The sequence below is a fragment of the Diabrotica undecimpunctata genome, chromosome 4, assembly GCF_040954645.1.
Source record: "Diabrotica undecimpunctata isolate CICGRU chromosome 4, icDiaUnde3, whole genome shotgun sequence".
Classification (NCBI taxonomy): domain Eukaryota; kingdom Metazoa; phylum Arthropoda; class Insecta; order Coleoptera; family Chrysomelidae; genus Diabrotica; species Diabrotica undecimpunctata.
The window spans coordinates 157,520,367-157,534,490 of record NC_092806.1 but is presented as its reverse complement, the minus strand read 5'-3'; the positions used below and the strand labels follow the sequence as shown (position 1 = coordinate 157,534,490).

Below are 14,124 nucleotides of genomic sequence, written 5' to 3'. Positions count from 1 at the left end.
CACAAAGGAGAACACAATAAATTTCCTGGATAAGTGGAGAAACCTTACCTGTGATGTCTTGAATTTAAATCTCCCAATTGAAGGGACCGGGAAAGATCGTAAGCTTTGGAGGCGTATCTGGCGCTTTTGTCAGCATCTTGAAGCCTGCTGAACAGTTCTGAAAGTCCTACGTACACCTGAAATACGTAAATGTTCGTAGAAATCATTTGTCAAAACTTTAATGGCTTTTCAAGTTTCTTTAAATCTCTTTATGCGCGATGCATAACGGGCGGTTTTTGTTGAAAACAATTAGAGAAAGTATACCGAGTCGTGCATTGTAAAATGTTTTCCATTTTATAAACTTACAAAATGAAAATAGCATACAATATAATGGTCATGAAGTCAAATCGGTAAATGCAAAAGATACATTTTTCACCACAGCGGGCGTTCCAAAGATTTTACAATTAATTTTTTATCGCTTACTAACGTTTATTTCACACTAGAGCTACCATTTGCATGGATAATATTATGAAATGTCTTGTTCATTGAAGTATTCCTAACAAATAACCAGTGTATCGACTAAATCTAGAGAAATATGCAAATATGCCACTATGACTTTAAAATATGATTGCTGTTTGCACTTACGCCACAGTAACAACAGATTTAGTGCCAGTAGTTGGGAACGGTGTAAAAGTAATTTACGACAAAATTCGAAGATAATAGTAAATGCGGCAAAGATTCACGAAAAGCTATAACACCATTGAAAATGATGAAGTAAGGTGTACGTATTTATAATCTGTGAGGAGTAGTTTTGATTGTTTCTTATTCTGTGTATTTTAATGTAGTTTAAATATATATAGTTAAAAGGGAAGCGGCACTAATACAAGAAAGAAATGCAACAAAATATTAGTTTATTTCTTTGGTGTAAAACTGGTTGCGTTCCATCCAATCACGACCACAGTCAAATAGGTAGGCAACTTGATTCGAATATACTCTTTTTAAAATGGGTATGTAACCAGGTCCGAGCCACAGAATAAATAACAATCAGAATGCCCATTCTCAGATGCCGCCTTTAAAGTTTGTCGATCGCCATATTTTAAATGGAAATATAGACTCGAATTGAGAAATTTGTGACAAGCTACGACAGAACTGTAATTTAAAGATTAATAATTTAGTACATTTGAAATAATTTAATCTATTCTTCAACTAAAAGTACGAATAAAATAGTGCATATTATGTTTATAGTTGCCGTAAATAAATTAAACTGGGTTAATTTTTATATGCGCACCAGATAAAATGTCACTGAACAGCACTGGTTTCGACTAAAATATGATTCTCTCTGCGCGAACGAGATGCGCGTACTTATTTTTCAAATTTTCAAGCAGAGTGGGCATTCTGATTGTTTATTATTCCGTGGTCGAGCCGTGTCGGGGTGCGTGGCACCCGGGCGGCGCTCGCTTGGGGGCAGCAAAATTTACTCAAATATATATATATATATATATATATATATATATATATATTTTCAAGATGCTGAAATTAAAAGAAGAACACAACTGGCATGGGGCGCTTTCGGCAAATTAGCATATATCTTGAAAAACACCTCCATTCCTGTAAACTTAAAGAAAAAGGTGTATAACACATGCATACTACCAGTTTGTACTTACGGCTTGGAGACAGTAGCCCTTACCAAAAAATCTGCTAAAAAATTAGAAACAACGCAAAGAGCAATGGAACGAATCATGCTTGGAATATCACTAAGAGACAAGATTAGAAACACCGAGATAAGACGTAGAACGAAGATTAGGGATATTGTGGAAGAAATTGCAAAAATGAAATGGCGCTGGGCAGGTCACGTAGCCCGATATAATGACAACAGGTGGACACGGAGAATTCTAGAATGGAGACCAAGGACGACAACAAGAAGCACGGGAAGACCTCAAAAAAGATGGGTAGATGACATAAGAACAGTGGCAGGCAAACAGTGGATTAGATTGGCGCAAGATAGAGAAAAATGGAAGCAATTGGGAGAGACCTACATTCAGGAGTGGATGGAAAATGGTTGACAAAGATATATATATATATATATATATATATATATATATATATATAATCAATAACCATATATATATATATATATATATATATATATATATATATATATATATATATATATATATATATATATATATATATAATCAATAACCCTTCTACCCTAAGGTGTTGGGTGTAAAGTCTCTTTTTAGGTTTCATATACAAACTTCCTCCAATTCTTCTTGTTGCTTGCCAATTTTTTCGCTTGCTCCTTGGTGACTCCTCTCCTGTCTAGGATGGCGGCAATTTCATCGTCCCAGGTCTTCATGGGTCTGCCCCTCGGTCTTTTCAAGGTTCTTCTCGCTTCCCACACTTGTTTCACTTGGCTTTTTTTATCCATCCTTACCATGTGGCCGTACCATCTCAGTTGGGCTTCTTCGATTTTCTTCTCTATTGATTGGACTTTAAGGCGTTCTCTCATTTCATCGTGCCGTATCCTGTCCATTCTGGTCACCCCTAGTACTTTTCTTAGATACTTCATTGTAATACTTTGCAGTTTATTTTTTAGTCTGGTGGGTGGTGAGCGTCCAGCTTTCACATTCAAATGTGTGAAGATAGGTACAAAAACTGTGTTGTAGATAGCTATCTTTGCTTTTTTTTTTGCTTTTTGCTTTTTGGTTTTTTTGCTCAAAAATATAAATATCAAAAAAATAAAATCAAAACGAAAAGCAAGCAAAGTGCAAAAAAATAACTGGCCAAATAGTTGCTATTAAGAAGATAGCGCGGCCTTTCCCTGTGATGTATAATATACATTAGTATAATAAAAACAATAGTACCAAAATTGTGCGTAGCTGGCTCTGACCGATGCTATTACATGCAACGGCAGCGGCGTTAGAGAATTCCCCGATATTTTCGGGATTTCTGATTTAGACGGCTGATGGTAGAAAGAGACTTTCTGGTTCACAATATTGAAAAAGAAGGATAAAAAAGAGGAATACTACAAGCGATTGGCTGGCTCAATAAAAAGTTTTTTGTATCTACGACAGGTATGTAACCTCAACCTTTAACAAGCCAAGCCTAAGATGTTCAACCTTTTAAATGAAGTGGGAACGATGCAGAAGAACAGGACCAAAATAAATCGACCGCCGAAAACATTATACTGGACCAGGATATAATGAATACTCCCTAATCAAATAATACGCAAACCTAAACCACAGATATTGATGTAAGTGGAGAGCAATTTAAAGATCCAGCATATTGGCCAAAAGTATTCACAGATTACTGTACAGAGACTAATAATTATAGTGGACATAGTAGTAAAATACTGGACATAGGTCCAGTACAATTAAAACATTATTTATCCTGTAAATAATTTAAACAGATCATTTAGCCCTACTTACTTCGTAAAATTGGACATTGAAGAAACAACACATAAGAAAAATAGAAGCGTTCGAAATGTGGTGTTACAGAAGAATATTAAAAATTCAGTGGGTTCAAAGGATTACCAATGCTGAGGTACTACGACGTCTAAATAAGGAGTTAGAAATTATGAACAGCATAAAAAGAAGAAAACTAGAGTATTTCGGTCACATAACCAGAGGAGAAAATATGAGCTGCTGAGAATTATTATGCAAGGAAGGATCCAAGGAAGAAGAAGCATAGGAAGAAGACGCATCTCCTGGCTGAGGAACCTTAGAGAATGGTTTAACTGTAGTTCACTACAACTTTTCAGAGCAGCAGCCAACAAAGTGTCCATAGCCGTTATGATATCCAACCTCCGATAGGAGATGGAACTTTAAGAAGAAGACTTCGTAAAAAGTTAACGAATAATGAAAAAGTACCTAGAAACTGGCTTATTTACTCAAACTCTAAAGGTTCAGTACACTACTTTTCCTGCAAATTATTTGAAGTTTCTTCTAATAGTTTTAGCGATAATAATGGTTTTATGGACTAGCAATACTTGTCTCGGGCTTTAGAAAGACACGAAACTAGTAAGGGGCATTTCGAAAGTGTTAAGAAATGGGTTGAATTAAAAAAATCAATATTGAAAAAGGTTTAACTGTCGATTATAAAAATTCTGAAATAAAAAGTACGAGAATGTTTTTTACAGTTATCTTTTCGATTAACATAAAGTTTCTAGGTGACGCATATTTTTCAATATTACATAAATAATATGAAAATACATTGGCTTTTTATCTTCGGGTTCGTAGAAGAACTTCAACAAAAGAAAAAGTCCGCTTTATTTTTTATAATGATAGTTCCGTATCATATTTTTCGGGTTTTGTATCTTTATTCATCAGTTTAATTACAACTTCGCCAAATGATTCGACTATCAATAAATCAGGAGTTTTTGCTTTTTTGCCAAGCGTGTAATCCATTAAAGTGGAGGAGTTTATCTTTTCTTTTTCTTGTGTAACCGTAATTTACCGCCTGGAGCTAATAATTTTTGTGGAGAGATTTAGAGGTTTGTACGGCCAAGATCGTTTGTACTTTACTGGAAATATACGGGGTAACTAAAAACATGTATGGATGTCTTGAAAAAAATGTATTTATCTTCATAGAAAACGTGTTGGAAATATTAAATATGTTTTTAATAATTAAAGCGGGGTGGGTATTGCTAAATAGTCGGGAAAACAGAATACGGAGGTTTATACGCTGCTTAGCGTTGCTATTATATATTACCCAAGTGTTTTCTTTTTAAGATATGCCCAGAAAGAAGAAAGATAAGACAAAATAGCAAAAGCTTTGGTGTCAGACACAGATAGCTAAGGTCAAAGAACCTGTTCGGAAAAGACTATGGGAAAAACAAGAGACTATCGAACACCCTTTCCTAATAGATGAAGGCCACATCTTTACGTTGGTCGCTGCATTTTTGGAGGAGTACATTTAAGCTAAAAAGTGCCTCATGGGTACCCAGCGCATTCCTAAATCCAAACTGGATTTGATCTAGGTATCTTCCGTAATAAATAATGCGAAGAAAAAATGTTTCAATGTGTGGCTTATCAGACTAATTAATCTGTATCCGTGCATATTTTTGCCCGTTGTTTCTTCGGAATGGCTGTAAAAACATACTTCAGCCATTCCTCAGGTATTTCACCAGCAGTATATACTTAATACAAAGCTTAACTAAAGCATTGATGTTGTCCTTTTGTATTTTTTTAAGAGTTCAGCTAGGGTGTTGTCTGGTCCAGTTGCTTTCTTGATTTTGACTGATTTTATTGCATGAAGAAATTCAGATTTTAAAATTTCAGGTACTTCATGATTTACATTGCTCTGTACGTTTGGTCTGTCTTCTTGGAATAATTCAGATATAAAGTTCCTCCATGTTTTAACTATTTCTCGTTTATCAATGATAACTTTTCCTGCATTATCTACTAGAGTATTAGTGTTTTTTATTATTATACAGGCCAGAAACTTCAGGAACTTTCTTGTGCTACAAATTGAATATATTATGCTTCTTTTCTAATTCTTCCATTTCTGAACATTTATCCACCATCCACTTTTCTTTAGCTGCTTGTATTTTTTGTTTTATTTCCTCTTTGTCTTCATAAGGTCTCATATTTCTTTTGCCATCTATCGAATCTATCAGATACACTTTGTTCTTCCATTATCTTGGTCATACGTTCACGAAATAATTTCCATGTTTTCTCAACATTTTCGGTTGTTGTTTAGCTTACTCTTTCATCCGTGACTGAATGTTTATGATGAGATCCAATATCTGCTCCATGTAACTATACTGATGAAGTTCCTAAATCCTTTGTCGATAAAAATGGAAAAAACAGGTAGGTAGGTAAAAAACAATTCAACTGGAGTTACTATTCCTCTTTCCATGGATTTATCAGACACTCAAATTCCTTCAATACTAGCATTCCGAGAGTAGACAAAGAAATTTCTAGAATTATTAAACCACTTGCATCAACTTCGTCTTCGTCAAGCTCATTTAACCTTTTGACAGCAAGTCGGTGTAAGATGCACTATTGTGGGATGTGAAATAGATCCTACTGGTTGCACATATTTTGTCCTTGGGGTCGCATTGTACTGATGGACAAAAGAAATCCAAAGGCATCTGCTTAAACTCTTCCAATGGAGGCAACCTCACAAGAAGTGGTGAAATCTTGCACTGTCTTTTATCCAACTGACTAGGTATTATGAGCTTTCTTATGATTTAAAGGATTGTGCAGAGTGGCCGGAAAGACAGATTTCAATGCATTTCTCGAACGGCAACTGCAGGATTCGTCTACGCATTTCATCACTTGCAAGAAATAGTGCAATATACGTGCAAATAGTGCAATTTACTGACAGGAGTGCTATACAATGCCAGATTAGATTCTGCTGGATCCTGCAAGCTATCTTCAGGCTTTCTATATTCCACCGAAACATCGTAGTTGGCAATTTTCACGTTTTTTTTTTCACCAAGATGAAATTATCTATACCAAGATATTACAGTATGAATTCAACTTTACAACACTGACTACGGCAACGTATTTCTGTCTATTATTGACAACGAAAACAAAATAAAAAGGATGTACAATACAGTCAAAGGATCCTCGTAAAACATAAACGAAAAGGATTGCCAACTTGGGAGATATTAAGTCTCTAGTTTTTTTAATTAAGTAAAAAAACAATGTTGCGTAACCCGTTGTTTAAACCCCCTCCCCTCAAATTGCATTACATAATACTTCAACGACCCCAAACAATCATTATCATGAGTTAAAGTATTTATATTCATAATGATTTGGAGCTTTGAATTGAAAACCATCATTAGTTACGATATTTAAGTTATTTTTAGAAGTTTACTCCATAATATCCTGCTTTCGTCTACGTATTTGTTTTAGTTGTGTTTTAACACTAAGTAGAAAAGTTTTCTAGTTACATGACTTATTATACTTAGACCGGGAGGAAGATATTATCTCCCGGATTTCGCCATTAACCCACAATTCTCGAGTTCAATCCACCAAAAATGGGGCTAAAATGTGCATACAAACCGCCGTATTATGTTCTTTAAACAGTCAAGAAATTCTCGTAAACCGAAGCACCGACCTCGACTGAAAATTGTCGCCGGAATGTTTCAAAATGTTTACCATGAAAAAATGAAAAAGGAAATATGGGAAATTTTCTCATAACGCGCGAGACTTTTATGGTTATACACAAGGTGCTTAGAAGAAAAATAGAAAATAGGGAGACGAAAAAAGTCGTCGCAAAGTTTTCATAGCCACAGCGTCCGTAAATTTACACGAAGATAGAAAGTTAAGTGAATTCAGTGACGTAGGTGATGTTATTAAATATTCAAGATTTAAAAATATTAGATAAATATTTGAAATTATGATTTTGTGTTTCTGTTATCTTCTTCTTAGAGTGCCGTCTTTCTACGGAGGTTGGCAATCATAATGGCTCTTTTACTTCCACCTTCTTGACAGCCGCACAAAATATGGGCCTTAAAATAAACGAGGAAAAAACCAAAATGTTAGTATCTATTCCAAATAACAGAGATAGAGCTAGAAACGCCAAAGAAAACTTCAATATAGACCAATATAATTTTGAGGTAGTAAATAAGTTTACATATTTGGGTTCTCTCATAACAAACGATAATGACACATCTGAAGAAGTAAAACGGAGGGTACTGCTAGCAAACAAATGTTATTTTGGACTAAGCAAGCAGCTAAAAAACAGAAATTTAAGCCAGAAAACCAAACTAATAATATATAGAACACTCATCCTACCAGTGCTGACATATGGGTCAGAAACATGGACCATCTCCAAAACAGACGCAAATCTTCTGCTCGTCTTCGAAAGGAAGATACTAAGAAGAATAATGGGCGCATTCTGTGAGAATGGTATTTGGAGAAGGCGATATAATTTCGAATTGTACGAGAAGTATAAAAAAAATAGTAAATGGTAGAGATGTAATATCCTTCATAAAAATAGGTAGGCTTAGATGGGCTGGACATGTGTCAAGAGCAAATGAAAATTACCCACCCAGACGAACTCTATTATTGGTCCCAGTGGGAAATAGGAGTAGAGGCAGACCACGACTGAGATGGAGGGACGGTGTGGACGAGGACGCAAGGAAAATCGGCGCGGCAAATTGGCAACGGTTGGCGATGAACAGAAACGACTGGCGAAATAGACTGGGGAAGGTCAAGGCTCAACTAGAGCTGTAGCACCACTGATGATGATGATATGGCGCAAGAGCACCAAATTCTGGAATAAGAATTATACGGGGTGTTTCAAAAAGGTATTGAACGGCATTCTGTTGGACCAAACAATATCTAAAGCGAACAAACAACTCATATACAACACCATACTTAAAAGTGTAATCACATATAGCAGTGAAGTTTGGACAATGAAACAAAGAACAGAGAAACTGTTACTAGCAACAGAAATGGACTTCTGGAGAAGAGCAGCAGGCAAATCAAGAAGAGATCGGATACCAAATGAGAGAATACGAGAAATGATGGGAGTCAAGCATACAATAGTTGATGACATAAAAACAAAACAGTTAATATGGTACGGCCATGTACAGAGAATGCCAGATGACAGGATTCCGAAACAGTTTTTGACGTAGACACCACAAGGGAGAAGGAAAAGAGGAAGGCCGAGAAGAAACTGGAGAGAGGGAATTGAAAAAGAACTAGAGGAAAGAGAAATCCCTCCAGGCCTATGGTTAAATAGAGAAGAATGGCGGTTAGGAATCGGAAGGCGTCGGAGAACGCTGTAAACCGATAGCAGTAGTAGTTTCAAAAAGGTATGTCATAAATTAAATCACGCATTCCGGGGACAAAAATAAATTGATTGAATCCAACTTACATTAGTACAAAAGTGTACACAAAAAAGTTACAGCCCTTTGAAGTTACAAAATAAAAATTGTTTTTTTGCATTATCTCCTTAAATTCTTGACATTTTGTAATAAAAATGGACACGTTACTTTTTTGTTCCGAAAGCATTTTTCATACAGAAAAAACAACAAAATCTAAGGGCACAGAAAAATTTTAAGGGAGGTGTGCAGCCCTAAATCCCCCCAAACTTTTGAGTACGTTCAAATTAAATAAATGTTGTGTCATCATTAGTTTAACACATTATTTTTAAAATTTTTTTGCCTCATCACTTTTTTCAAAAAACAGTTTTTATTGAGTTACGGCCCTTTTTATTAACCTTTAAAAATTACGTGCAACTAAATAAATGGCTTAAATGAATTAACAAGTACAAAAAATGTCTATAACCTCTATAAATATGATATTACAATAAATGTTCAAAATGACCCCCATTTTCTCCAATACACATTCGGTATCGTTTTAATAAGGAAAACCGATTGCGCTGAAAAATCATATTTTTCTGACGAAATTGATTTGCAGCTTCAATTATTCTAACCCTCAATTGTTGTTCGTCCTGTATTGTTACAGAATACACTTTCTCTTTCATAAACCCCCAAAAGCAAAAGTCCATGGGGTTAAGACCTGGACTTCTGGGTGGCCAAGAAATAGGTGCGTCACGACCCCTTCCAATCCATCGACCAGGATACTGCCTGCAAAGGTATTCCCGGACTTCATTACTGTAATGCGGTGGAGCGCCATCTTGTAGAAATCACATATTTTGCGTTATTGCAATATTCACTTCTTCCAAATACTCTTGTAAATCGTTTGCCAAGAACTGCAAATAATTATCACCATTTAAATTATTGGGAAGAAATACTGGGCCTATTAGATTGTTATACACAATTCCTGATCAAACATGAACTTTGAAAGTCCTTTGATGATGAGTCGTTTTTTTGGCGTGAGGATTTTCGTCGGCTCAAATGTGCTCGTTATGATGGTTTGTTATTCCATTTCTACTGAAGGTAGCTTCGTCGGTAAACAAAATATTTCTAATAAAATTAACATGGCAAGTGTTTTCCATTAACAACCAATCGCAAAATCCAATCCTTTTAGGATAATCTTCAACCAGTAACTCTTGAACCGTTGTTAAGTGATAGGGTTTAAGCAGCTGATCCTTCAAACGCCTCCAAACCCTTATGTGAGGAACATTTAGTTGAGCAGCTATTATCCTTGTACTTGTTCCAGGGACTTCTTCAATAATTTCTAAAATGTCTTCATCAGTTTCATCGATTATTGGACGATCACTATTGCCAGCGACTTGCGGTTGGAATGTACCCGTTTCCTGTAAACGACTATCAATGGTCAGAAATAATCGTCTATCGGGTGTATTTCGATAGGGGTATTTTACTGCATAACGCTTTGCGGCTGCTGCACTATTTTCTTGACATTTACCTACGATATTCTCGATAGTTTATTGAAATCATAATTTAATTTGATCCAACTTACCCAAAGTTAAATGCATTTTAATATTAATCTTATTCACACAATAAATGATAGCTTCAAATTATTGACTATTATTGATGGAACTGTTTTATGGCCAACTAGGAAAAAAACTAATTTTTCGAAAAAGTGATAAGAGGCAAAAAGTTTTAAAAATAATGTGTTAAACCAATGATGCCACAAAATTCATTTGATTTGAATGTACTCAAAAGTTTGGGGGATTTAGGGCTGCACAGCCCCCTTAAAATTTTTCTGTGCTTGGATTTTGTTGTTTCTGTTGTATGAAAAATGCTTTCTGAACAAGAAAGTAACGTGTCCATTTTTATTACAAAATGTCAAGTAGTTTAGAAGTACCTTTTAGGTACAAGAAGTATGACGTATCTTTTTGAAACACCCTGTAGATGAGCACCATATCTATTATTCTGGAGACGGCACAAAAGAAACAGAAATGGCGTAGCGATAAGAGTAAAAAGGGAAATAGCTAAAGCAGTAATACGATTTACGCCCATATCAGACAGAGTTGTGCTATTGAAAATTAACTCAAGTTCCTCTAATATAAACATCATTCAAGTCTACGCACCGATATCAGAATCCACTGAAGAAGAAATATAAAATTCCTATCAGACTCAAAAAACATGAACTTACTATTATCATGGGCGATTTTAATGCCAAAATAGGACAAGGTACAGCCGAGAATGTCGTGGGGTCATATGGTTTTGGCATAAAAAACGAAAGAGGAGAAAGACTGATCCAATTCTATCAAGAGACGGATATGGTTGTTACGAATACACTTTTTAACTTACACCCAAGAAGGCTTTATACATGGAAAGCACCGGGCAATACCCCAGGGAAAATCATAAGAAACCAAATCGATTTTATCAACATAAACAAAAGGTTTAGAAATTCTATCATCTCAACAAAAACATATCGAGGCGCAGATATCTTCTCAGATCATAGTCTATTGGTTGCAAATATCAACATACGACTCAAAATAATTCATAAGAAAATAAGGCCCAAGATAGATATGACTACTAAAAGAAAATGACATCCGAAAAAAAAAACACAGATTAATAAGAATTTTGCGAAAATAGTTGAAGACACTACTAGAGTCATAGAAGAACAGTGGAACGAAATGAAGACATCTATTACCACAATTTCGCATGAATATCTTAAATCAAAAAGAGAAAAAAAGCAAGAATGAATAACAGATAAAATATTGCAGATGATGGAAGAGCAAAGAAAATTAATAAGGTAGAAATGACAGCGAATACTAAAGGAGATAAAAGGAACAAAAGAAACATGGCTGACGAAGAAATGTAAGGAAATTGAAACAATACAACGAAAACATGACGATTTCCATGTGCACAAAAAAATTAAAGAGGTACAGAACACCAGAAAACAACGCAATACAGGCATAGTTGTAGACATTAAAGGCCAGATTTTAACTACCATTGAAGATAAATTACGAAGATGGAACGAATATGTGCAAGACTTATTCGAAGATGCAGCACAAAGTCCGACTGAAATAAACAATCCCCACGGCCCAGAAATAACAAACGAAGAAGTAACAATGACCATTAAGCCGATTAAAGATGGGAAATCATTAGGACCTGATGAAGTACATGGTGAAATTTTAAAGCTATTAGAAGCTAAATCACAGCTCTTACGAAGCTATTTAACGACATCTACCAGACTGGTTACTTATCAAAAGACTGGCTACTATCAATATTCATTCCACTTCCTAAAAAAGCCAACTTCGTTGGAAAACGTTTAAAGAAAAACCACTCGAATTCCATTGAGACAGAGAAGACCTTCTTATATGAACTGTTAATAATTAGAGTTTTTGAAAGCTGGAATAATTTTAGTGATAACATTGTCTCTGCTCCCTCTACCAATGTGTTTAAAACAGGCTTGGCCATTTTTCTGTTTTAGTTAAAATATTGTTTTTTTTTTAAACCAAAATTGAATTACATTGCAGTTTGCTTCAATCGATTTAAAGCTCTTGCCACATACATTTTAAACAGTGACGATGATAACGTATGGTCCTAAAGTTGTGGGAAAAATTTCAAAAGCATATAACTCTGACCACAATAATCTTATATTTTTATTAAATTACTCAACAATTTAACTTAACTATCCTTATTATAAATCAAAATTCAAATGACAGACAAGGGACCATTGTTTTCGATTTGCCTAATAATTCCTCTGACACGTTGCATCATCCTTTGGACGACCTCGGCGTCAATTTCTCTAATTTTTGTATATATGCGGCGTCTTAACTGTTCCTGATTTTGTGCTTCCCATCCGTTATTATAGACTTTCCGACTTAATATTGCCCAGAACTCTTCAACTGGACGAGCCTGGGGTAGGTTGGGGGGATTGTCTGCTTTCGGTACAAAGGTAATATTGTTAGTTTCGTACCAGTCCCTTGTGATCCTCGCGTAATGACATGAAGCAAGATCTGGCCAAAAGACTATCTGATCATTTGCATGATGTGTGTTCACAAACTGAAGCAATTTAGAGAGACATCTTTGAATATAAATATTTGCGTTTAAGGCTTCGCCTCGAACAACACCAATGTAGGGCTGTGAGATAAAGCCAGCCTCAGAAATTGCACACCATACCAAAATTTTGTCCTCAAATTTTTTCTTACTTTTGAATTTTATTTCATCAGGTACATGTTCGTAATCGTTCGTGTAAAACCCATCGTTACCCTTCATCTCAGAGTTGGACAAAGTACAAAGTACAATGCACTCGCCTTAACGCGCGGCAACTTCTCGGAATTCTCTCTAATTGATCCTCTGTGTATTTTGGAGCTTTCCTTCTTTTCCGGTAGATAATATTGTTACTCGATAGGGTCCTGTATACTGTAGTCTTTCCAACATGAAATCTTCTGGCCAGTTTTCGCTGAGACCCCAATTTTGTTCTTAGCTGCTTCAATCAGTCTTGCCTCTTTTATATGGTTCAAAATCCGCGGTCGGCCACTTTTACGCAAGTTAACACATGGTATCCCTTCTTCACATTCTCTGATTGTGCGATAAGTTGTCGATTTGCTTATGTTTTGATCTCGATAAATATTAACAATATCTCGCTTCGACATTCGCCCAACCATATTATAAACACCTCGACGAATATCAATTTTATAAGACATTTTGCAGAGCACAAACCAAAATATTCTGCTTTGTTTATTAAATGTCAATAACTGATGACATTTCAATTCCATGGCCTTCTTTGTTAAATGCATTTTGCTTCTCAATCAGACCAGGTGAAATTTTTACCAAAACTTTAGGACCATACGTTATACTACATCCTTAGTGCAGGTCGTTATTAATAGGGCATTTCTTTGATATATTCTTATCACTTTTTATTCTCAACGTTAATCCACTGCAGAGATATTTAAGGGATTTTGTGGGAATACATTGATGTTGATTTCTTGTAGTGTCTTCCAGACTATTTTGAACTGTACCATCTGGCTTGCGTAGATCCAGGAACGTAAGGTGAATTTCCATATTTCTATTACATCTTTTTTCGATGAGTTGTCATAAGCGACACATGTTTTATATGAAATGAGATAAGAAGACTTACAGCACTGTTTCAAACAGCAAACGATTCGTTATAATATGTAAATATATACTGATATACAGGCTGTCTCGTTATTTAATAGGCATATCTTTATATTATATCGATAACACTACAATGCAGTGATCTGCAATTAAGTCCTCATCAACTGACACAGGGTTCTGCAATGACTATTTTGTATTTAGTGTAAAAACCTAACTCAAAATATTTTTATTTTATAAAT

General features: G+C 35.3%; 1 protein-coding gene across 1 annotated transcript in view; it reads right to left on the bottom strand.

Moving 5' to 3' along the window:
- The window catches only part of LOC140440296 (43 kDa receptor-associated protein of the synapse homolog), a 129,060-nt gene that overhangs the window by 31,355 nt on the left and 83,581 nt on the right, over positions 1-14,124 (bottom strand). The window contains exon 6 of the mRNA XM_072530718.1: positions 49-176. Within this exon, the coding sequence (XP_072386819.1) occupies positions 49-176 (128 nt within the window). The remainder of the gene's footprint in view (positions 1-48; positions 177-14,124) is intronic.